This window comes from Zosterops lateralis (genome assembly GCF_965231275.1).
Source record: "Zosterops lateralis genome assembly, chromosome: 1".
Lineage (NCBI taxonomy): Eukaryota > Metazoa > Chordata > Aves > Passeriformes > Zosteropidae > Zosterops > Zosterops lateralis.
The window spans coordinates 428,032-450,153 of record NC_139762.1 but is presented as its reverse complement, the minus strand read 5'-3'; the positions used below and the strand labels follow the sequence as shown (position 1 = coordinate 450,153).

At 57.1% G+C, this 22,122-nt stretch overlaps 2 protein-coding genes across 3 annotated transcripts in view; one reads left to right on the top strand and one right to left on the bottom strand.

Moving 5' to 3' along the window:
- The window catches only part of ATG9B (autophagy related 9B), a gene marked incomplete at its 5' end in the record, with an annotated part of 5,260 nt that extends 2,434 nt beyond the window's left edge, over nucleotides 1-2,826 (bottom strand). Inside the window, one exon of the mRNA XM_083872724.1 lies at nucleotides 2,747-2,826. Coding sequence (XP_083728850.1) covers nucleotides 2,747-2,826 — 80 coding nt within the window. The remainder of the gene's footprint in view (nucleotides 1-2,746) is intronic.
- Nucleotides 2,827-3,210: 384 nt separating this feature from the next.
- Nucleotides 3,211-22,122, top strand: part of AGAP3 (ArfGAP with GTPase domain, ankyrin repeat and PH domain 3) — a gene marked incomplete at both ends in the record, with an annotated part of 118,125 nt that continues 99,213 nt past the window's right edge. For both annotated transcript variants that reach the window (XM_083878826.1, XM_083878825.1), the window contains one exon: nucleotides 3,211-3,490. In XM_083878826.1, coding sequence (XP_083734952.1) covers nucleotides 3,211-3,490 — 280 coding nt within the window. The remainder of the gene's footprint in view (nucleotides 3,491-22,122) is intronic.

Sequence of the window (22,122 nt, the reverse complement as noted above, 5' to 3'; positions counted from 1 at the left end):
GTTTGCTCTTCTGCACCTCTGCAAACACTCCAGGCTCCAGTTTTCCAGTGCTGACTGCAGGGTCCTGCTCCCACTGGGGCTGGCAGGGACAGGGTCTCACCTGCACCCCAGTGTCCCATCCTTGTGCCCCGTGTCCTGCTGGGTGTGGAGGTGGCAGGGACCCGTGGGATGCTGGTGGCCTAAGGAGACCTGAGCTGTCACCTCGGGGCAGTGTGTAATTACCCACCTGGGGGACGAGCAGCCGGGGCTGAGGGGCACATGGGCACATCTCTGCCTGAGGAGGAGGAAGAAGAGGAAGATAAGGAAGAGGAGGAGCAGGAGGCAAAGGAGCAGAAAGACAAGGAGGAAGGGTCAGGAGATCAGAGCCCACCTGTCAGGGGGAAAGCCACCTCTCTGCACGCTGCCTCAGCCAGGGTAGGGTGAGGGAGGGATGAGGGGTGATGTCCCATCCCTCACCAGGTGTAAATCCTGGAATCCCTGACTGAGAGGGGGACCTGGTGGAGGCAGCTCCATGTGAGGTGTCTGGATATTCAAAGGGGGTGAAATGGCGACAATTTATAAATGTTTATGTGATAACTGGGCTGAGGGCAGGGTTTAGTGGGATACTGGGGAGAAATTCTTCCCTGTGAGGGTGGTGAGACCCTGGTGCAGAGAAGCTGCCTGGAGAAGCTGTGGCTGCCCCATCCCTGGAAGTGTCCAAGGCTGGGTTGAAGGGAGTGTAGGGCAACCTGGTCTGGTAGAAGGTGCCCTTGTCTGCAGCAGGGGCTGGAACTGGATGGGGTTTAAGGTTCCTTCCCACCCAAACCATTCTGGGATGACGATGATGATGGTGATGATGGTGATGACAGAAGATGGAGAAAAGGCCCATGAGCAAGGACCAAAAGACCCACACAAAAAGCAGGCTGGAGAAAGGCCATTGCACAGCCAGGCACAGTCGTGTTGGGGTGGTGGGATGGCCCTGCACAGCCCAGGTGGAGAGGATCCCCTCGGACACAGGGAAGCTCCTGCTGAGCAGAGCTGTGACTGACTCGGATCTTTCAGAGACCTCTGGCAGCCCTGGGGAGCACACAGGTGGGTGTGCAGGTGAGGGGAGCCCGGTGCTGTAACGGATTTTCTAAACGCTTTCCAAAAAACTCATAAAAGTTGTTTTCTAATAACCCCCTTCTGGCGGCAGAGGCGGTTGAGATGCACTCAAGGAATCCCGGAAGGGCACGAGAGGGAGGGGGAGAGGGCAGGGACGTGCTTCTCCCACCCACACACCCCAGCACCCACTGCCGAGTCACAGAGGATTCCAGAGCCGGGAGGCATTTAGAGACTTCCCAGAGATCTCTCCTCCTCCTTCTCCTCCTTGCTGTGCTCTTCCTCCTTGTCTTCCTCCTCCTCCAACCCTTCCCACCATCACCCAGAGAAGGGCAGAGGGTGGGCACCAGCCCCCAGCTGCTCCCTGAGCCCCCCTGGCACTGGGGCATTGCTGCCCACCCTGACTCTGGCCCCGGTGGGACCGAGGGAGAAATCCATTGCAATTTTGGTTCTCTCAGCTGCTCACCTTTCTGTCCCTTCTCCTCTCCCAAATTCCACTGTCTCACTTAATCTGCCAGGGCCCATGATCCTGTTTTTTTTTTTTGTTTCTCAGCCATTTTGAAGTGATGCTCCACTGGCTCCCATGGTGCTGCCAGGGGCTGCCAGCCCTGTGTCCAGCCAGAGCTTTCCTGTGCCCCAGGTCACCCCATGCAAGCTGTTTTAGGGATGGACACAAAGGGAGGGGTGTTATCAGTCCCTGCCCAACAAGAATCCCTCGAGATGGATGAACCATCACCACGGTGGTGCCCTGGGTAGTTCCACCATCCCTCCAGCCCTCCAAGAGTGGCCTGGAGCAGCCTGTACTGACCATAGAGCAGGGTGACAGCAGTCGGCCTGTGGGCAGGGGGTGACCATGGAGGAGAGCCCACCACCTCTGAGAGGGGCACCCAGGAACTTCTGGGGACCGCTCATGTTCTACATCTTCATTAATGACCTTGGGGTGATTAACGACCACGTTACCTCTGAAGGGCTGCGGGAGGCAGGGCTGGGGCAGGGGTCTCCGGGGGTCTCAGTCCCAGTTCTCCCCACTCTCAGTCCCGGTTCTCCCCGCTCTTGGTCCCGGTTCCCCCCACTCTCGGTCCCGGTTCTCCCGGCTCTCTGTCCTGGTTCTCCCTACTCCCAGTCCTGGTTCCCCCCACTCTTGGTCCCGGTTCCCCCGCTCTCAGTCCCGGTTCCCCCTGGCTCTCAGTCCCAGTTCTCCCCACTCTCAGTCCCGGTTCCCCGCTCTCCCTATTGGTTCTCCTGGTTCTCCCTACTCCCGGTCCAGGTTCTCCCCGCTCCTGGTTCCCCCACTCTCTGTCCCGGTTCTCCCGGCTCTCAGCCCCGTTTTCCCTGCTCTCGGTCCTGGTTCTCCCCACCCTCGGTCCCAGTTCTCCCCGTTCTCAGTCCCAGTCTCCCCTCTCCCCCTCCGGTTCTCCCCGCTCTTGGTCCCGGTTCTCCCGCTCTCGGTCCTGGTTCTCCCCGGTTCTTCCCGAACTCAGTCCCGGTTCTTCCCGAAATCGGTCCTGGTTCTCCCGGCTCTCAGTCCCAGTTCTCCCCGTTCTCAGTCCCGGTTCTCCCCACTCCTGGTTCCCCCGCTCCCGGTCCCGGTTCTCCCGGCTCCAGGTCCTGGTTCTCCCCGCTCTCGGTCCCGGTTCTCCCCACTCTCGGTCCCGGTTCTCCCCACTCTCGGTCCCGGTTCTCCCCACTCTCGGTCCCGGTTCCCCGCTCCCTCTCCAGTTCCCATTGCCCCTCTCTCCTCCCCATTGCCGGTCCCGGTTCTCCCGGCTCTCGGTCCCGGTTCTCCCCACTCTCTGTCCCGGTTCTCCCCGCTCTCGGTCCTGGTTCTCCCCTCTCCTCCTCCGGTTCCCCTTGCCCCTCTCCCCGTCCCCATCGCCGGTCCGCTCCCCCGCTCTCCCCGCCCGCGGCGGGGCCGGTCCCGGTGATGGTGATGGTGATGCTGCCGGTGACGCGGCCGGGGCTGGGCCGGGCCGGGCCGGGCTGGGCGGGGCGGGAGGCGGTCGGGGGCGGCGGCGGAGCCCGGGGGGACCGGCGGGCGGACGGACGGACGGACGGAGGCGGTTTGTGCGTGGCCATGCAGCGGCTGCCCGGAGGAGCCCCGCGCCGCTGACCGGCCCCGGCCCCGCCGCGATGAATTTCCCGGGCGGCGCCGGGCAGAGCCCCGGGCAGCAGCAGAGCCTGGCGGCGCCGGGCGGGCCGGTGCCGGTGCCGGTGCCGGGGCCCTCGGGGCCGCAGCCCGGCGGGCCGCCCCCGCCGCAGTTCGGCCTCTCCAACTCGGCGGCGATCCGCGCCGAGATCGGCCGCTTCGAGTCCGTGCACCCCAATATCTACGCCATCTACGACCTGATCGAGCGCGTGGAGGACCTGGCGCTGCAGAGCCAGATCCGAGAGCACGTCATCTCCATCGAGGGTGAGTGAGCGGGGGCACCGGGCCGGGCACCGGGCACCGGGCGGGGGGCGCCGGGCAGGGCCGGGCCGGGCCGCCTTTGTGTCCTCACCGTCCTCACCGCCGCTCCTGTGTCCTCACCGCTGCTTTCCTCATTGCTGCTGCTGCACCTGCAGCCGCTGCCGCCCGCGGGGAGCCAGCCCGGCCCTGCCCGCCCTGCCCGGGGAGCGGGACCGCGCCGGGCCCTGAGGCGGCGGCGGGGCCGGGGGCGCGGGGGGCCGGGCGCGGCCTGCGCGGGGCCGGGGCTTTGCGGGCCGCCGGCAGCGAGGCCGGGCATGGAGGGGCTGAGGGGGCCAGGAGGGAGAGAGGGGGACATAGACACGCCGCCCCCAGCCCCGATCTCAGCCCCGATCTCGGCCCCGCAGCGCTGGTGGTCGCGGCCGGGCCTGCGCAGGGCCGGGGACTCCGCCCGCGGCCTGTGGCCTGTGCCGGGAGCGGCGGGCGGGGGCGGCAAAGGGCCCGGCCCGGCCCGGGGGGTTTGTGCTCCGGGAGCCGCCGCAACCCGTTAGCGTTAGAAATGCAGAAAACTGCGGACCGGGGAAGCGGGGCAGAGAGGGGAGGGATGGAGGCGAGGAGCTGCAGAGGAGCTGAGGAGACGCAATGGAGCCGAGGGGCTGGGATGGAGCCGGGGGGCTGGGATGGAATTGGTGGCTGCGATGGAATTGGGGGACTGGGATGGAATTGGGGGACCAGAATGGAGCCGAGGGGCTGAGATGGAGCCGAGGGGCTGGGATGGAATTGAGGGACCAGAATGGAGCCAAGGGGCTCGGATGGAATTGGGGGACTGGGATGGAATTGGGGGATTGGGATGGAGCCGAGGGGCTGGGATGGAATTGGGGGGCTGAGATGGAATTGGGGGACTGGGATGGAATCGGGGGACTGGGATGGAATTGGGGGATTGGGATGGAGCCGAGGGGCTGGGATGGAATTGGGGCACTGGGATGGAGCCCGAGGCCGGGATGGGCGAGTGGCTGCGGTGGAGCTGCGGGAGGGGAAGGTTGATCCTGCTGTGCTAGCCCAGTGTGGGCTGTTTTAGCCCCCCAGCCTAAGGGCTCCTCTGCCCTCGGTGAGCCCAAACCCCCAGGATTCTGCAGGGAAGAGTTCCCTGCAGCAGGGAAGGCGGCAGGGCCTTTGCAGGATGCCTTTGGTCTGTGTGAGGAGCCTCGGTCCAGCTCGGTGCCTGCCAAGCACTGCCCTTTCCCTGCCCTGGGTTTTGTTGTCCCTGCTCGGTGGCAGAGTGCTCAGCTCCATTCCTGCTGCCTCATGCCAGGAATGTCACTGCAGGGGCACACGGGGTGGTTTTGGGGGGCGATGGCCCTGCTGTAGGGTGCTGCCCACTGTGGTGATGTGATGCTGCTTCTCCAGAGGCCTGCATCCCACTTGGGTCCTTTTGAGTTTCTGTGAAGAGGAGGAAAGGAGGATGGACTGTAAGAAGGTCTGAAAGGTTGCATGGGTTGAGGGGATGTAAATCCCAGAATTTGTTTTGTTTGCCTCGTGGTGCAAGGACAAAGGACAATCAGTGGGGTTAAGAGGATGTAGGAGGATGTAAAACCCTGGGCTGATGCTGGAGGGGGTTTTCCACCTCTGTGGAAGTCTTCAGCTACAGAAAGCTGTTGGGTTGATGGGATTGGAAAAGAGAAAAGGGACTCAGGCTGGATGGAGGTGGGTGGGAGTGCAGGGCTGGCACAGCTGTGGCAGTGGCTCAGTTCAACACATTTCGGTCCCACAGTCCAACTGGGGGAGTCACAGTGGGCTCTGGGGGAGGACTGTGCTGTGCCCATTCCCGTGGAGCTCCTGCAGCTCTCCCTTGTCTGTGCCTCTGCTGACAGCTGTGCTGGGAGCCCCGAGCTCACCGGTGACACGATCTGATCCTGTGTGTGGTTCCTGCACTCTGAGACAGGAGCTGCCAGCTGGGACACGGCAGGGCTGAGCCTGAGGTGCTCCCAGGGTCACCTCTGTGGGCAGAGCCATCCCGGGCACCCTGTCCCTGCCCCTTGTCCCTCTGCAGGGCTGCTGAGCCCCCCGGGGGGGGGTTCTGTGTCCCATCCTGCACCCCCAGCCAGGCAGTGGGTGCTGGGCTCGGTGGTGGGAGGCGCGTGTCTCTTAGCAACTCCTCTGCTGCGTGGTTCCTCCTGTTGCTCGGGAAGGTGTGAACACACACACACCGGCCTCCTGTGGGCTGCTGAGGTGCTCGGGGCTCCCCAAAACACCCTGTGTCACCCAGAATGGGGGCTGAGGGGTGCCCTGCAGCTGGCTGGCCGTGACACGGCTCACCTGGTGTTCACGGGGCTGTGGGATGGTGCCAGAGGCTCCGTGTCCTCGGGGGCTTTCCCTGCTCAAGCCACAGCCCCATCTTGTCTCCTCTGAGCCTTCCCTGTGGATTTGTAGCAGGATCCCACAGATTTCCTTGTCTGGGGTACATTTCCTAAATACCTGCCAGGCCCTGGGATGAATCCTGATCCTGGTGAAACTGTGATGACACAGTTACCTGTGACCCGTTACCAGGTGTGTGTGAGTGAATTAACAGGGGTTAATTATGGGCTGGAAGAGCCTTGCTGGAGATGTTATCATTCCGTGCAGTGCCTTGGTCTGGAAGGGAATTTCCTTCTAAGCTGCAGGTTTGGGGCTTGGTACAGAAATGTCTGGAAGAGGATTTTGTTTGTTAATGTTCCTGATGCGAAGATCAGAGTTGGTGACTGGAACGATGGTTCATGGTCTGAAAAATCCATGACAGAAGTTGCCAGTGAAACCCCAAATTCAATTTCCTAAAACTTGAGCACTGAGTCTTGCAAGACTCGCTCACGTCCTCTCGCCAGATTCCTTTCCTGTAGGCAAATCCTTAATTTTTGAAGGGGGAAAATCAAAGGCAGTGGTATGCTGCACTGGGGGCAGGGGGTCCAAGCTGCCCACCCTCTGCTGGGGGTCAGGGCTGCCAGTGTCACTGTGGGGTGTCACTGCAAGGGTGTCCCTGTGGGGTGTCACTGTGGGGTGTCACTGCAAGGGTGTCACTGCAAGGGTGTCACTGCAAGGGTGTCACTGTGGGGTGTCACTGTGGGGTGTCACTGCAAGGGTGTCACTGCAAGGATGTCACTGTGGGGTGTCACTGTGGGGTGTCACTGCAAGGGTGTCACTGCAAGGGTGTCACTGTGGGGTGTCACTGTGGGGTGTCACTGCAAGGGTGTCACTGCAAGGATGTCACTGCAAGGGTGTCACTGCAAGGGTGTCACTGTGGGGTGTCACTGTGGGGTGTCACTGCAAGGGTGTCACTGCAAGGATGTCACTGCAAGGATGTCACTGCAAGGGTGTCACTGTGGGGTGTCACTGTGGGGTGTCACTGTGGGGTGTCACTGCAAGGGTGTCACTGCAAGGATGTCACTGCAAGGGTGTCACTGCAAGGGTGTCACTGTTGCAGCTGTGCCAGCAGTGGAGTCAGGGCCATTGGCAGAGCTGTACAGAATGGGGGGAGTGCAGGGGGTGTTGGGGGGCTGCTGCAGCCAGAGCCCTGCCAGCCCCCCAGGCTTGGGGAACAAACCTTTCCTGAGAAGTTTGGAGCCCACGATGGGGTGAGAGCCAGATGTGCCTGCTCGTGGGTTGGCATCAGTGGGAAGAAAGGGAAATCTGCTCTGTTTTGGTGTCCTCCTTCAGCTGGAGCTTTATTTGGAGGAGATAGAGGCAGAGGGGCAGACATGGCAGGTTGGGCTGGTCGCCAGCATCAGCTGCATCACAGGCAGGACCTGGAGTTTTTTGGTGGTTTCTAACCACCAAATTTGGACAGATTTTCAGGGGGCTTGCAAAAAGCGATTCCCTCATCCCAGGCTGCTTTCCTTGCCAAATTGTGGAGCCTGCTGCAAGCTGCTGAGTTCTATAAAAGATTTCATATCTGCATAAAGCAGAACGATACCAACCTGGGGCTGGTGCAGCCCTGCTCACAGTAAATGTGGCCTCCAACGTCGTGACTCTGGGACAGGGCTACAGACAGAACCGTATTAATAGAGCTTGTAATTAGAGCAGTAATTGCACAGCGCTTAATTTCTTTCCTAGAAATGAACTTTGAGCAGTGATCAGAATGCGGGTTTGAGGAGGAGGAGAGGGAGTGATGTCTCTGGTGGAGGCGGTTACCTGAGGGACATCCAGGACAGGCTGTGAGCAGCATGGGGCTGCAGGAACCATGGACAGGCAGGAGAGACAGCACCAGCAAGGTGGAATAACAAAACAAGATCATGATGTGGGACTGCAGAGATGGTTACACAGAGGTTTTCTGGGTGTGTAAAGTGGTGAAGGCAGGAGGGAGAGGTAGAAGGGAGATAAAAATAAAATGAGATTCCCTCCAACAGAGCTTTTGCCAGATGATGGGAATTTTCTTCTGACATTTGTGGTTGTGCACAGGCCTTGCAGCCCACCTAAGGCTCAGCTCTCTGGGAAAGCTGGGAGAGGGTTTGAGCCATGGGGAGGATTTGGTGTCCAGGGGGCAGGACCAGGAATCTCTCTGAAGTCAGCTTTACCTGGAGCACGTTTTTACCTTTCATTGTCCTTCCTCACCTCTCCACCTGCCTCTAAACCCGTGTGGGTTCCTCTCTGCAGTTTAAGAAGCAGGATCAGTTTGGGAAAGCTCTCCTGGACAATTCCCAGCTGTTGCTGCTCTGGCAGAGGCTGGGGATGAGAGGAGCCCTGCAGAATGTCTGTGGTGGCTGGGAGCAGCCTGGATGTCCGTGACCTCCACATTTGCTCTGCCCCACTGCTGGCTCTGTGTCACTCCAGGGCCTGGCTGCTTGGCTGTGAGGCCAGCACAGACCATTGGGTCACCTGGTGTAAATAACCCATCCCAGGATTTTAGCCTTAAAAAATAAAGCCTCTGGCTCAGGCCTGTTGGGAGTACAGACCTGGGCCTCTGCCTCAGGAGTTTCCTCCATCAGAATCTGTCTTGCTGTCAATAATTGCTGTGACTTTTCCAGCTGGCATCTCCAACATCCTGGGGATTTTCTGCATTTCTCTCTTAGGAAAGGCTCCTTTGATAATGGCCATTTTCATGTTTAAAGCCACTTTTGCCAGTTACTGAGGCCACTTTGTTGTCTCTCATGAGTTAAATTGGCTGAACTTCATCATTCTGTTCAGTTCCAGCACAAATCCTCCCATGCTCCATCCTTTCCCAGCCTCTTTTGAGACTGGCTCCTGATTGACAAAGCAAACTGAGGCAGGAGGTGCCAGTGATGCAGGATCTCCTGGAGGAAGATGAGGACCCTCCTCCTTGGAGCCCCCCAGTGCTGCCAGGCTCGGGGAGCCCCACACTGCCAGGCTGCACTCAGGGCTCACCATGTCTTGGCTCTGCTGAATCAGCCTCGAGTAAATTACACCCTTTGGGAAGGAGAGCGTTCTGCTTAGCCAGCTTTTTCCTGCTAATTCCATGACCTCTGCAGAAAACTGCCCTGTTTATGTATGGCTGTGAGTTCCCCAGGGCTGGGAAACCACAGGCCGTGGTGCTGGGGTGCCGTAGGGGGAGCTGCAAACTCCAAAGCCGTGGGCACATCCCTGCTCCAGGCCCAGAGTTGGGCATCCTGGGCAGCTCTGTGCCTCCTGCTGTATTATCCCTGCATGCAGGGCAACCTTCCTCTGACGCCATGGTCTCCAGATTTGCTGGAAGTTAAGTGCAAATGTGGTTAAAGGAGCACAAAATGAGAGGTTGGGCAAATGGCAGAACCAGAGAATGGTTTGGGTTGCAGACCAGCTTGTTCCACCTGCTGCCATGGGCAGGCACAGCTTCCACAAGACCAGGTTGCCCCAAGCTCCATCCAGTCTGGCCTTGAGCACTTCAGGGTTGAGGCAGCCACCACTTTTCTGGGCACCTTGTGCCAGGGCTTCACCACCCTCACAGGAAAAATATCTTTCCAATATCCCATCCAACCCTGCCTTCTTGTCTGTGGGAAACCATTCCCTGTGTCCTCTCACTCCAATCCCTTATCCCCAGTCCCTCTCCAGCTCTCCTGGAGCCTCTTTAGGCCCTGGAAGGAGCTCTGAGGTCTCCCTGGAGCCTTCTTTTCTCCAGGTGAACATCCCAGCCTGGCTCCCAGCACAGAGGGGCTCCAGCTCTTGGTGCAGCTCCTGTTCTGATCATGCACTTTGCGTTGTTTGAGTGAGGAGTGCTGTGATCTCAGAGTGTGTGTGATCCCACGAGAGGCTCCTAAGGGCACTGGGAAGTGTTTCCTGGGCTGCCTTGTCTGCTGGCAAGGGAGAGCCCTGTGTCCTGCACCCCTGCCTGTGTCCTGGCCTGGCTGAGGTCGCCTGCAGGGCTGGCACTGCTCAGCATCTTACGGTGCCAGTGCCTGGCATGAGCAGCACAAGCAAAAAGATCTGCCTGGAAAGAGTCCTGGAGGCCAATTCTGATGTGACAGGAGACATTGGACCCCCAGGAGTGATGGGCAAGAGCTAAAGCACAGCTGAAGGAGCCTTTAGCACACTTGAAGAAATACATTCTCTGTTTTTTACTGGGTTTTGTGATGTGGCCCAGATCATCTGGAGGCATCTTTGCCAGCTCTCACCTTGCTGAGCTTGCAGATGGACAATCCGCTCGTGGGGAAGAATCAGAAAAGGTCATTGCTTGATGCCCTGATCCACAGGAGTTGGGAGAGATGGTGGAACTGTAGCAGGAAGGCTGGAGGATGGTCCTGGTGGCTGGGAGCTGAGCAGGATGGAGTTGCAGGTGCTGTGCTGGGGGAGGTGAAGGTTCCTGGTGCTCTGGGGACAAGAACTCGCTACTGTGGCTAAAGAGGAAAATCTGGGGATGTGAAGGTACACAGGGAAGAACAGGAATTGGAAGTGGGATCAGGAGAGAATTGGGAATCTCTGTGGCTGCACTTTCAGTTCCCTTGATCCAATACAAGCATGGTTGCTGCGGGCAGGGACAGGGCAGCTCTTCCCACTTGGCAACTCCACCTTCTCCTCCCTGCGATGAGGAGCTGCTCTGGCAGGAGCCAGGCATGTGTCGGGTTGGGTTCAGTCAGTTCTCAGCTGTTTGTGGTGGGACCATGTGAGTGAGGGTGGTGAGGAGGGGGCACACATGGCCAGGTCTGGGGGAAGCAGAAAAGACCTGACTGTGCTGATCTGAGCTGTGCAGCAGCTGATGGCAAAGCTCCATGTGCTGGGTCTCCTGACCGTGACAGCAGCACCAGCAGCACCTGGGGAGGAGCTGGGAGCCTGGTGCCTGTTCCAGGGACGTGCTCTGGGTGTTTGGCCAGACTTTGGCTCATCTCCTTGTGCTCAGTGTGGGTCGGTGTGATGTCAGTCCTTGGAGGCTCTCTGCCTTCCCCACACAACTATTGTGGGAAGTCCCAACAGAACTCTTGTCCTAACATAAACTCCAGATTTCTCAGGAGTTTCACAGCTTGGTTGCACAGAGCCTTTTCCAGTTTAGGGATGCTCTGCACTGACTGTTGCTCCAAGCAGTGATGTCCTGCTGCTCTCTGTCAGAACAGGGACAGCAGTGACCCTGTCCTCAGAGCTCCTCTGTGTTGGCTGTGGGGTGATTCCTCATGAATTCCTGCTGTGCTGGGCTGGAGCTGCCAGGCTCTGCTCTGCCTGGGGGTACAGTGGGAGCAGTGCCAGTGGGGCCAGCACTGCACAGTTGACTCTGAATCATTCACCTGCCATTCACTCTCAGGAGCTTTCCCAAAGCTCCTGACACAGACCACGTCCACTTTCTGCATAGACACTTCTAGTGCTGGGAGCTGCTGGGCTCTCACCTCCCCTGGAGTCTCACTGAGGTGGGAATGTAAGGCATGGGTGCATCCAGGCTGGTTGTTCTGAGCCAGTGATGGGGCTTTTACTTAATTTGGGTGGCCAAATTTGATCTAAATGATGTCTGGTCTGGTCCCAAACTGTGTTTCCAGCTGAGCTGGCTGACATGGGATGGTCCTACTCTGGGGAATACTGGGTGCTCTGGTGCCTGGGGCAGTGGGGTACAACCTTGGGGCTAAAATCCCCTCGGAGCTGGTGGGGATGTGGGGGGAGTAGGCAGTGGCCACATGGTCTGGGGGAGCAGCTGTGGGCTGAAGGGCTGGCACAGAAGGCTGGCTGCTGAGAATTGAGGGATGTGAGAGCTGCTCCAGCCTGTGATCAGAGCTTGGTGACTTGATGGGCATCTTATCAGTACCATGATGCCCTTATCACATCCCTCCCTGTCAGGTGGAGGCCTTTTCTCCTTGCGACCCCACCTTCCTGCTTTGGCATTGGATTCTTTTTTAAAAATTGTTCTCCAAGACTTCCTGCGAGTTGTTATCAGCAGCTGCAGGGATTGGGAGTCCATGTCTGTTGTGTTCCTGCTGGCTGTGCCCTTCATGGAAGAGTCACCTCTTGTCTCACTCCTGCTGCCTCCTGCAGCTCTGGGCAGCCCTGGGAGCACAGATCCTGTGGGTGCCCATTCAGGTGTATTTCCTGAAGTGCTGTAGCGAGTGCAAGAAATCTTCTGGGCCAGGAAAGATAAAATTAAGATAATTTTAGCTGCTTCCCTACTGGAAGGAGGTTTGTGTGATTGAGACCTGTTGTGTGCCTGCTCACCTCTCCTGCCTCAGTGACTTTCAGACCTGCTGTCCAATTACAACCAAACCCTGCTGCTTCTCAATTCCCACAAATCCTAAGGAAACAGATTTCCAGACAGGGCAGAGCACCCCAGGTTGTGGCACGCAGAGGGAAAGGGAAGTTTGCATCTCTCCAGGGTGTCTGTGTGCAGTGGGACAGCATCCTCACTCCGTAAGCCCTGGCTGTGAGTCACCGGGGAATTCCTGCCCGGGGTCATGTGTGAGATCTGGTCCTGGCCATGTGATGTACATGATGAAATCCCCTCCAGCCTCGGGGCTCTGTGCCACGCTCCCAGCTGCTGCATCTGGAATCCCATGAGCTGCTGACACCGAGTTCCAGGGCTGGGAGCTGCTCACTCCGGGTTGCCGTGGTGGCCAGTGTGGGCTGTGGGCCCTGGTACCACAGTGGGCTCTGTTCTCTCTGGTTCCTGCTCTTGGTTTTTGGGCAGCTTTGGGTATTGACCCCAGCAGTGACTCCTGGGGGAGGGAAAAGGGGTCTGGCCTTTGCTGAGGAACTTTGAACAAGGAACTTGAGTGACAAGACAAGAGGGAATTCGACTTCCTGTGCACAGAGGGCAGGGTTAGATGGGATATTGGGCAGAAATTTCTCCCTGTGAGAGTGGTGAGGCCCTGACAACCTTAAGGTTGCTTAAAACAGCTGTGGCTGCCCCATCCCTGGAAGTGTTCAAGACCAGGTTGGACAGGGCTTAGAGCAAGCTGGGATAGTGGAAGGTGTCCCTGCCCATGGCAAGGGGTAGGATTGGATGGGCTTTAGGGTCCTTTTCCACCCAAATAATTTGGTATTTCTATGATCAGCCTCTGGTGAGTGCTGTCTGTCTCCAGGGTGTGAGGATGGGGCAGGGCTGGGGGAGCACACAGCAGGGAGCACACAGCAGGACTGGGGGAGCACACAGCAGGGCTGGGGGAGCACACAGCAGGGCTGGGGGAGCACACAGCAGGGAGCACACAGCTGGGCTGGGGGAGCACACAGCAGGGAGCACACAGCAGGGCTGGGGGAGCACACAGCAGGGCTGGGGGAGCACACAGCAGGACTGGGGGAGCACACAGCAGGGCTGGGGGAGCACACAGCAGGACTGGGGGAGCACGGGACAGGGCTGGGGGAGCACACAGCAGGGCTGGAGGAGCACACAGCAGGGCTGGAGGAGCACACAGCAGGACTGGGGGAGCACACAGCAGGGCTGGGGGAGCACAGCAGGACTGGGGGAGCACACAGCAGGGCTGGGGGAGCACACAGCAGGGCTGGGGGAGCACAGCAGGGCTGGGGGAGCACACAGCAGGGCTGGGGGAGCACAGCAGGACTGGGGGAGCACACAGCAGGGCTGGGGGAGCACACAGCAGGGCTGGGGGAGCACACAGCAGAGCTGGAGGAGCACACAGCAGGGAGCACACAGCAGGACTGGGGGAGCACACAGCAGGGCTGGAGGAGCACACAGCAGGGCTGGGGGAGCACACAGCAGGGCTGGAGGAGCACAGCAGGGCTGGGGGAGCACACAGCAGGGCTGGAGGAGCACACAGCAGGGCTGGAGGAGCACACAGCAGGACTGGGGGAGCACACAGCAGGACTGGGGGAGCACACAGCAGGACTAGGGGAGCACACAGCAGGGCTGGGGGAGCACACAGCAGGGCTGGGGGAGCACACAGCAGGGCTGGAGGAGCACACAGCAGGACTGGGGGAGCACACAGCAGGACTGGGGGAGCACACAGCAGGGCTGGAGGAGCACACAGCGGGGAGCACACAGCAGGGCTGGGGGAACGCACAGCAGGACTGGGGGAGCACACAGCAGGGCTGGGGGAGCACACAGCAGGGCTGGAGGAGCACACAGCAGGGAGCACACAGCAGGGCTGGGGGAGCACACAGCAGGACTGGGGGAGCACACAGCAGGGCTGGAGGAGCACACACCGTGCAGGATCCCACACTGGTGGGTGGCCACAGCCACTGCTGCTCCTGGTGGGTGGGAGGTGGCTGCTGCAGGACTGGTGGCACTGTGGCACCTCTGCTGGGAGCAGTTCAGTGGGAGAAGCTGCTCCTGGTCCTGGTTTTTCACTGCAGTCACCCTTGGAGCCTCACCTGGTCCAGTCCTGTGTGTATGGGGGCACAGGACAGGGCCAGCTTTGCTGTGGAGGGCTTGGAGTTGATTTAAAAGTGAGAGGCAGGTGCTGATGAGCACTTCAGGACATGGACCTCCCAGGTCAGCCACCTCACCTGGGGTAATTCGGGTGCTCCTGGTGGGCACAGAGCTTGGGGGAGCTTTGAGAAGCTCTTCGGAAGAGGAGAATAACACGATTTCAGGTGGTTTACATAGAGCTTTTCCAACATGAAGCACAAACAGGAGGAAGCAGGGAGGTGTTTGCTGCAATTCGGCATCTGGGAAGTGGAGCTTCTGCCAGGGTTTGGGAGGGAGACGGCGGAGGAAGGATGGTTGTTATGGAATGAGGCGTTTGGGAGGGGGAAGACACGCAGCTCGCAGTTGATGTGACAGAAGAGGAGGGCCCGGAGGGGGATTCAGAGGGAGCAGTTTGCCTGCTGAAGAGAGAGGTGAGGGAAATAATTCCAGCAGCAGCAGCAGCATTATGGCTGAATAGGGATGAGGCAGGATTTTATGGATTGCAGGTACTTTTGGGGAAAAGGAGCAATAGTGGCCAATGCTGAGTGGGTGCTGGGGGCCTTTGGCTGCGTGGGGACAGGGAGGTTTCAGGGACTGGAGTTGGTGTAGCTGTGCAGGGGTTGGGGATGGCAGGATGAGAAGTGAGGAGAGGGAGAATCTGTGAACTCCTACTGTCTGAGTCACGTCCTCAAGTCCCAGACAGGGTCTGAGTGACGTCCCTGGTCCCTGTGCAGCAAAGGCTTGGGGGACAAAGCTGGGATTAGCAGCAGCCCTCTTTAATCATGTGGACCTCGGGATTGTGGGTGCACACTTGAAATGCTGGAGGGGAAAAGAAGCTGAGACTTCATTTTGGACAGGAGACAGTCCAGGAATAGAAAAGCAGAACTATGAATCATCACACAGAGCTGAGGGATGGCGTTAAATTAAAGGCTGGCTGGAGGAAGCGTGGAAGGAGAAGGGAAGGTGCTATGGGCAGAGCCATGTGAGACACCCGAGAAACAGCAACACTGGAGGTGGAGAGTGAGGATGCTCTGTCTGAGGCTGCTGAAAGAAGCTGTAGAGAACCAGGAGGAGAAGAAAGAGGATAAAAGAATTGCTGGGATCAACGAGGACAAGGTGTTGTGGCCAGTTTGGTTCCTGAGGGAGGAGCTGCAGGGTCCAGAAGAGCCCAGAATCTGCAGGTGAGGCAGGAACAGGCTTGTGCAGTCCCCTGGTGAGACAGAAAAGGGCAGTGGGAGATCCTGAGGTGGGGATGCCTGTCCTCTTGGGAAATGAAAATGTGTCAGTGACATCAGACACCTTCCCAGGAGACTGGGGAGAATTCAGAGAGAGGCAGGTTTGGTGGATGAGTTGTTGGATGGGTGAGGAATTGCATAGATGGCCACATCCAAAGGGTTATGGTCAGTGGCCAAATGGAAACCAGTGATGAGTGCTGTCCACCCCAGGGATCAATACTGGTTAATATCTTTATTAATGACACAGACAGTGGCACTGAGGGCACCCTCAGTGTGTTTGCAGGTGACACCAAGCCCAGGGGTGCAGGTGAGAGGCTGGAGGGCAGGGATGGGATCCAGAGGGACACTGACAGAGCCGTGGGCCCATGGGATCCTCATAAAGCCCAGCAAGGCCAAGTGCAGGGTCCTGCACCTGGTTCTGGGCACTCAGCTGTACCAGCACAGCCTGGGGCACCTTCCGCTAGCCCAGGGTGCTCCAAGCCCCATCCAGCCTTGCCTTGGACATTCCAGGGATGGAGCAGCCACAGCTTCTCTGGGCAATCTGTGCCAGGGCCTCACCACTCTCACAGGGAAGAATTTAATCCCAATATCTAATTTAAATGTCCTCTTTTAGTTTAAAACTATCACCCCTTGTTCTGTCACCGTCTGCCCATGTAAAAACATCTGAAATTGCATTTTTTACTGGAAGTTTTGATGAGTTCTTTGGGCTCTGCCTGCTCTGGCCTTCTCTTTGCTCTTAGTCATGGGAATTTACACAAAAAGGCTTAAACCTCCCCTGTCCTCAACATCATTCCTCAGTGTCTTCTCTGTCTCCTGTGGAACAGGCCAAGCTTCCCTGTGTCCTTATCTTGGTCCCTGATGTCCCTGGGATTTGCCTCTACTTTCTGCTGTTTGTCACTGGTCACCTCTCACTCCTTGTGTATCTGCTCTGGGCTCAGACTGGGGTGCTGCTGCCACTCCTTTATATTTATCTTTATTAATCTGACCTCATTTCCAGTTTCTCTGTGCATGCTTTCCCATGCCAGGCCTGCTATGGAGCTTGGGTGAGCCTGGTTGGTCTCATACCACCCTGGTTTCCTCTGCACTGGGATGATTTCTGTGTGTGCCATCGCTGCTGCTCCAGGGGCCCAACAGCTTTGTGTAATCTTTTTTGTTTTCTCTTATTATTTTTTATTTGTGGATTTGCTTACAATAAGATCTTGCCTATGGAGTTTGGTAATCATAGAATTCCAGAATGGTTTGCTTTGAAAGGGACCTTAAAGCTCATCCAGTTCCATCCCCTGCCCTGGGTAAGGACAACATCCACTGGACCAGGTTGCTCCAAGAGCTTTTCCAACCTGGCCTTGAACACTTCAGAGTTGGGGAGTCCACAGCCTTTCTGGGCAGTGCCTGCCTTGGGGGAGCCTCTGCAGTTTGCTGTCCTTCCTCCCACAGACTGTAAGACCTTGGGGACAGCCTTTCCTGCTCTGCCTCCCCCATCAGCTCCCTCAGAGGGTCAGCTGGAGGGTGCTCTGGTGGACAGCCAGACCTGCAAATTGAGCTGGAGAGAGTCTAAGAGAAAATTGAAGACAAAATGCCCTGGTACAAGTGAGAAATGGGCATGGGAGGAGGTGCCCAGCCCCTTTGCAGGGCTGGGAGTGGATTTTTGGGGAGGGGATTGCAGAAGGTGTTTTGGGAGCTGTGGTGGTGAGGGAGGAGACCAAGATATTCTCCTTGGAGGAGAAAATGCCTAAACCTGTGCTGGGCTTAGTCATCTGGTTTGCAGCTGACTGTGGCCTTTGTGGGGTTTGATTTTCCATCACAAAACCACAAACTTTGATACTGGCGTGTCTATTCCGTTGCTGGCCATGTATCATGAAGTTATAAATGGTACCATCATCCCCCTGTTCAGTTTAGCAGCGTTGCCATCCAGGTGGGTTGGGAAGTACTTTGGGAGGACCTTGGATCCCCCTTTCCTAGAGGTTTTCACACCCTCCTGGGGCAACAATTGAAAGGAGCCCAACCACTGCTTCTTCAGTTGGTTGTTCCAGTCATTAATTCCTCCAGCTGCTGATAGTTCCCATTTAATTCTCAATTTACGTTCATCTGTTTTAAAGTTCATTTTCTCACTTGTTTTCTTTAGCTTGGACTAAATAAAACTTTGTTACCTGAACGTTAATTCCCTGAGAAGTTTACTGTTACTTCATCATCAATTATCTCTTGATGTTCATTTTGGGAAGTAAATCCCATAATGCTCATTAAAAGTCTCTTCGTGAGCTCGTTTTGTGTGGTCTTCAAAGAATTTTTATGTCTCTTCCTTACCCTTGTGTTCTTAAAATGAAAATCATCAGATTATAGGCAGTGTGTTCCACTTGACCCAGCCACAGTTCCATGAACTGTAAATCCAGTTCCTTTTTCTGCTGGCTGCTCTTTTTAATGAAATCCCAGAATGGTTTGGGTTGGGAGGCACCTTAAAGGTCACCTGTGGTCTGTGAGCAAATCCATCTGCTGCTTCCTGATGGGGGATGATGTGAATCCACACTGGTGGTTCCTGGTCCCCCAGTCACTTCTCCTGTATTGGAAATGGCCCCAAAAAGACGTGGGTTTGTGGTTTCGGGTTGGGGATCTGACTGTCCTGGCATTCCTGGCATTTGCCATTTCACCTCTCTTAGAGCTGGTGTAGTAAAAGTGTTTTCCCAGTTGTTCTGAAGCTTCCCAACATCACTGGTGTGACTCCAGCTGTCACTGGAATCCTCTTACCTGTTGATGTGGATCTCTGGCTCTTCTGAGCCTGGTCTGACTTGTGTTCATTGTAAATGACTTTGCAGAGTGATGGTTTATAGAGGGAATGTTGTGTGGGAATGGGTTACATGGTCATGGAAACACGGGCAGAGCTGTTTGTGTCATGGAACCACAGACCACTTTGGGCTGCGAGGACCTTCAAGGTTGCCCAGTCAAACTCTGTGTCAGCAGCACCTGAACCACCTGGAGGAGTGTTAGCAGCTGTAAAAAGAATTGTTGTTTAAAAGCATCCGGTTCCATTGACTCCATCCTCTTTTCCAGGGACTGGTGTCAGGGACAGCAGGGGAGGTTGGGGGGTCCTCTTCGTCAGCAGGGGCTGCTGGGGGCTATGAGGTCACTTTGCTCTGTTCCAGCCACTCCTGAATATCTCTGTTATTTCAATATTTATTAAAAATTAGCATGAGCAGCAGGAGTGTGAGCTCACTCTTCCTCACTCTTCCTCGCGCCATTGTATTCAGGTTGTTTGTGCCTTTAAATAAAAGTTACATTTTTTTTTTAATGACATTTTAAAAATTGTCTCTGCTGATGGTTTTGCCATTCTACATTTGTCTGTGTTTGCTCTTCCTGAGTGTTTGTGTGAGCTCTCTGGTGCTGTCTGTGTGAGCAGACCCCTGCCCCTGGATCTGCCCTGGGAGCCAACCTTGCCTCCTGTATGGTCTGTGCTCCACTTCCTGCTGCTCTCAGCATTGTTACAGGCTCGTTTTCCTGAAGGCTTCAGCTTCCTACACCGTTTTTGATGCTTCCTGCGTTCAAGATCTTATTGACATCTGTTTCCTCCTCTTTTTTTCCTACTTCTTACCCGTTTTTGGGCAGTTTGGATGTCACTTGCCTCCAGGAGGGTTCAGGAGTTTCAGCCAGATTGTTGTCCTGGTGTTTTTATGAGGTGTTCACATTTGAGCTGTCTGATCAATTATTATGGGAGTGTAAAAATGCAAACCACAGCAAAAGCCCCAAACTGGGGCTTAGAATCCTGGAATGGTTTGAGTTGGAAGGGACCTGACAACCCCTTCCATTCTGCCCCCTTGCCATGGTCAGGGACACTTTCCACTAGACCAGGTTGCTCCAAGCCATGTCCAACCTGGTCATGGACACTTCCAGGGATGGTTCAGCCACAGCTGCTCTGGGAAAATCCATGTTGTCCTGTTTTTCTCTCCAGGTGTCGGGTCCTGCTGCTGCTCCCCCCATTGTCCCTGGCTCCTGCCGTGCCCGTGGCTGTGGCTGGTGGGCTCCTCACAGCCCTGGCCCCAGTGCAGCGTCCCTTCCTCTCCTTGAGCTAGTTCTGCTGGTCCCAGAGTGCAGCAGCGCTGCCAGATTTAGGTGGCACAGTAAAATAAGTGCAGTGACTGAGAATTTGGGTTACTTTATTACTGAACTAGGTGCTAAGCGGATTTCTCCAGGTGAGGAGGGTGCAGTGGTCAGGGGGACAGGGCAGGTCCCCTCAGTCCCCTGCACCAAATGACATGTCCCTGTGCCCTGGACATGGTGGTGGCCTTGGCAGTGCTGGAAAAACACTTTGTCTTGATGGTCTCAGGGTTTTTCCAGCCTTGATGGTGGTGTGATTCCTGACAAACTGTGCTTCTTGCACAGCCCCATGGCCCGGGCAGGGAATGCTGAGGCTGATGAGTGGATGGGCATGTGGGGCACGAGGTGAGCCCCAGGCTGGGAATCAGAGCCAGCAGGGCAGTGGGAGCTGCGGCCAGGCTGAGGGCTCACTGACCTGCAGTGCTGAGGGTCCCCCCAGCATGGCCACCAGCAGGTCTGGGGACAGTGGCCTTGAATCACCACTGAAGGACTGTGACACCCCTGCCCGTGGCACTGCCAGGTCTGTGCTCTGCCCAGGGGCCTCGGGGAGCCTCCAGCAGCAGCAGCAGCAGGATGTGAGCAGAGCTGCAGCTGGAGCTGCCGTGGCTGCATGTGCCGGCCCCAGCCGTGTCCTGGGTGAGTCACCGGCCACGCTGTGACTCAGCTCCAGACTCTGCTGGCCCCGCACCTGAGTCACTGTGCTGCCAGGCACATGGGCAGGCTGCAGGCAGGATTGGGAAGGACAGAGTGAGCAGGGCAGTTGTGCTGTGGGGGTCCCAGCACGAGCATGGGAGGAGCTCAGGTTGGTGTGATCCTGCAGTGTCCCCTTCACAGCAGCTCCCCAGGGCCGTGTGTGACATGGAGCAGCAGCAGGGCTGCCTGTGTGACAGGAGGAGCTCGGGTGGGTGGCTGCAGGGTTCAGGGTGCTCGTGGGCTCAGAATGGATCAGAGGTCACAGCAGCTCTTCCCTGCTGGTACCTGTCTGTACAGGCAGTCTGGGCAGGCAGGTGTGTGCAGCTGTGCCCTGGGAAGTTCTCTGCAGAGGCTGGAGGAGAGTCTGGCCTGGAGCACACCCTGCTTTCATAGGAGATTAGCTGGAGAAGTAGTTTCAGCCCTGGAGCCTTGCCAGTCTGAGGGTGGGGATGGCTCCGTGTGGACACTTGCTGTGTCTCAGATTCCCGTGCAGAAGGTGACATCCTTCCAGCTGCCCCAGGTCTGGGCTCTCAGAGCTGGGTTGGAATTTTCTGTGGGTGGGAAGTTGCTTTTCTTGAGGTTGGATATCAGTGTCCAGACCTGCAGGAAGGGCTTTAGGAGTGTGTCTGTAATCATGGCAGGAGTGGGGCACATGGCCAGGTGTCCACTGTCTTCCAGGCATGGGCAGGTCAGTGGAACGCTCGTGCCGTGGAAAACTCCTCTCCATCAGCACACTGCCCACTGTCTGACTGTTGGTCTGTGTGGTGGTGCATGATCAGAGCTGGGCTGAGCAATTCCAGTCCTTGTATTGGGTGTAACAGCCAGGGGAGGTCTGGGCCCATCAGCTGATGGTGCTGCTGATCTCAGTGGGGCCAAGGCATGGAGCACGTGGAGGGGATTTTGGGCTGTGACCTTTCAAAGTGGACCCCTGTCTGCACAGAAGGCAGAGGGGCAGCTCTTCTCTCAGCTCCTCTCCTCTGGGAGATGTGTCTGTGTTAGCTGAGGCCTTCCTGGGCACTGGGAGCTCCCCATATGTCCCTCAACAACTTTGCTAATGCTCCCAGGGCTGCAGTTTGCATTGTGGTGTTCTGCAAACCCAAGATACGAGTCTGGGGAGTTCCATGGTGCTGCCTGGTCCTTCCCAGCTTTGCTTTCAGGAAAGGCTCGTGGCTGCACGGTGGAGTGATGAGAGTGGGATGGAACAGGATACCCTGTGCCAGTGGCAGTAATTATCACCTCAGCTCCACGCCGTCCTTGGCTGACCAGAACCACTGTGGTGCTTTGCTGTGTCAGGGAAAGGGCCTGCCCTGGGAGGCACTGGGCCATGCTCCCTCTAGTGCCTGGAGCCATCCTGAGTGACTCAGGAGCACACAAAGCCTTTTCCTGCTGCTGAGGCACTGGGGAAGCCTTGGTCAGCAGGATCACTGTGTGTGCCCCAGGATCAGCTGCTGACGGACAAGTTGGCACTGGACTGAGCCCCCACCAGCTTTCATTCCCTGATGTGCTGACACAGGAGGCTCTCTGGAAACCCAACTGGCTGTTGAAGGAAGCAGGAGCAAACACCTGAGCGTGGTGCTGAGGGCCAGATGCAGGGCAGTGCTGTGGGCAAGCACCATCTCCTCTCCTGGCACTGGGGACGGGAGTGTGACAGGTTTAACAGTTAAATTCCCAGCGTTGGTAATTGTCGTTCCGTCGAAGGCTCTAATTCTGCCGTTTCCATGGAAATGGAATGATCTTGTGATTAAAGATGTGAGGCTGAGGTGGCAGCTCTCTGGTCCTTCAGAGCTGCAGGCCCTTGTTTGCTCCCACGGTTGTGTCTGTCTGTGAGGGTAGACCCACACCTGTCCTTACATGGCAGTCTGGGTTGTTCCTGCCTTCAGAAAGGTGTCTAA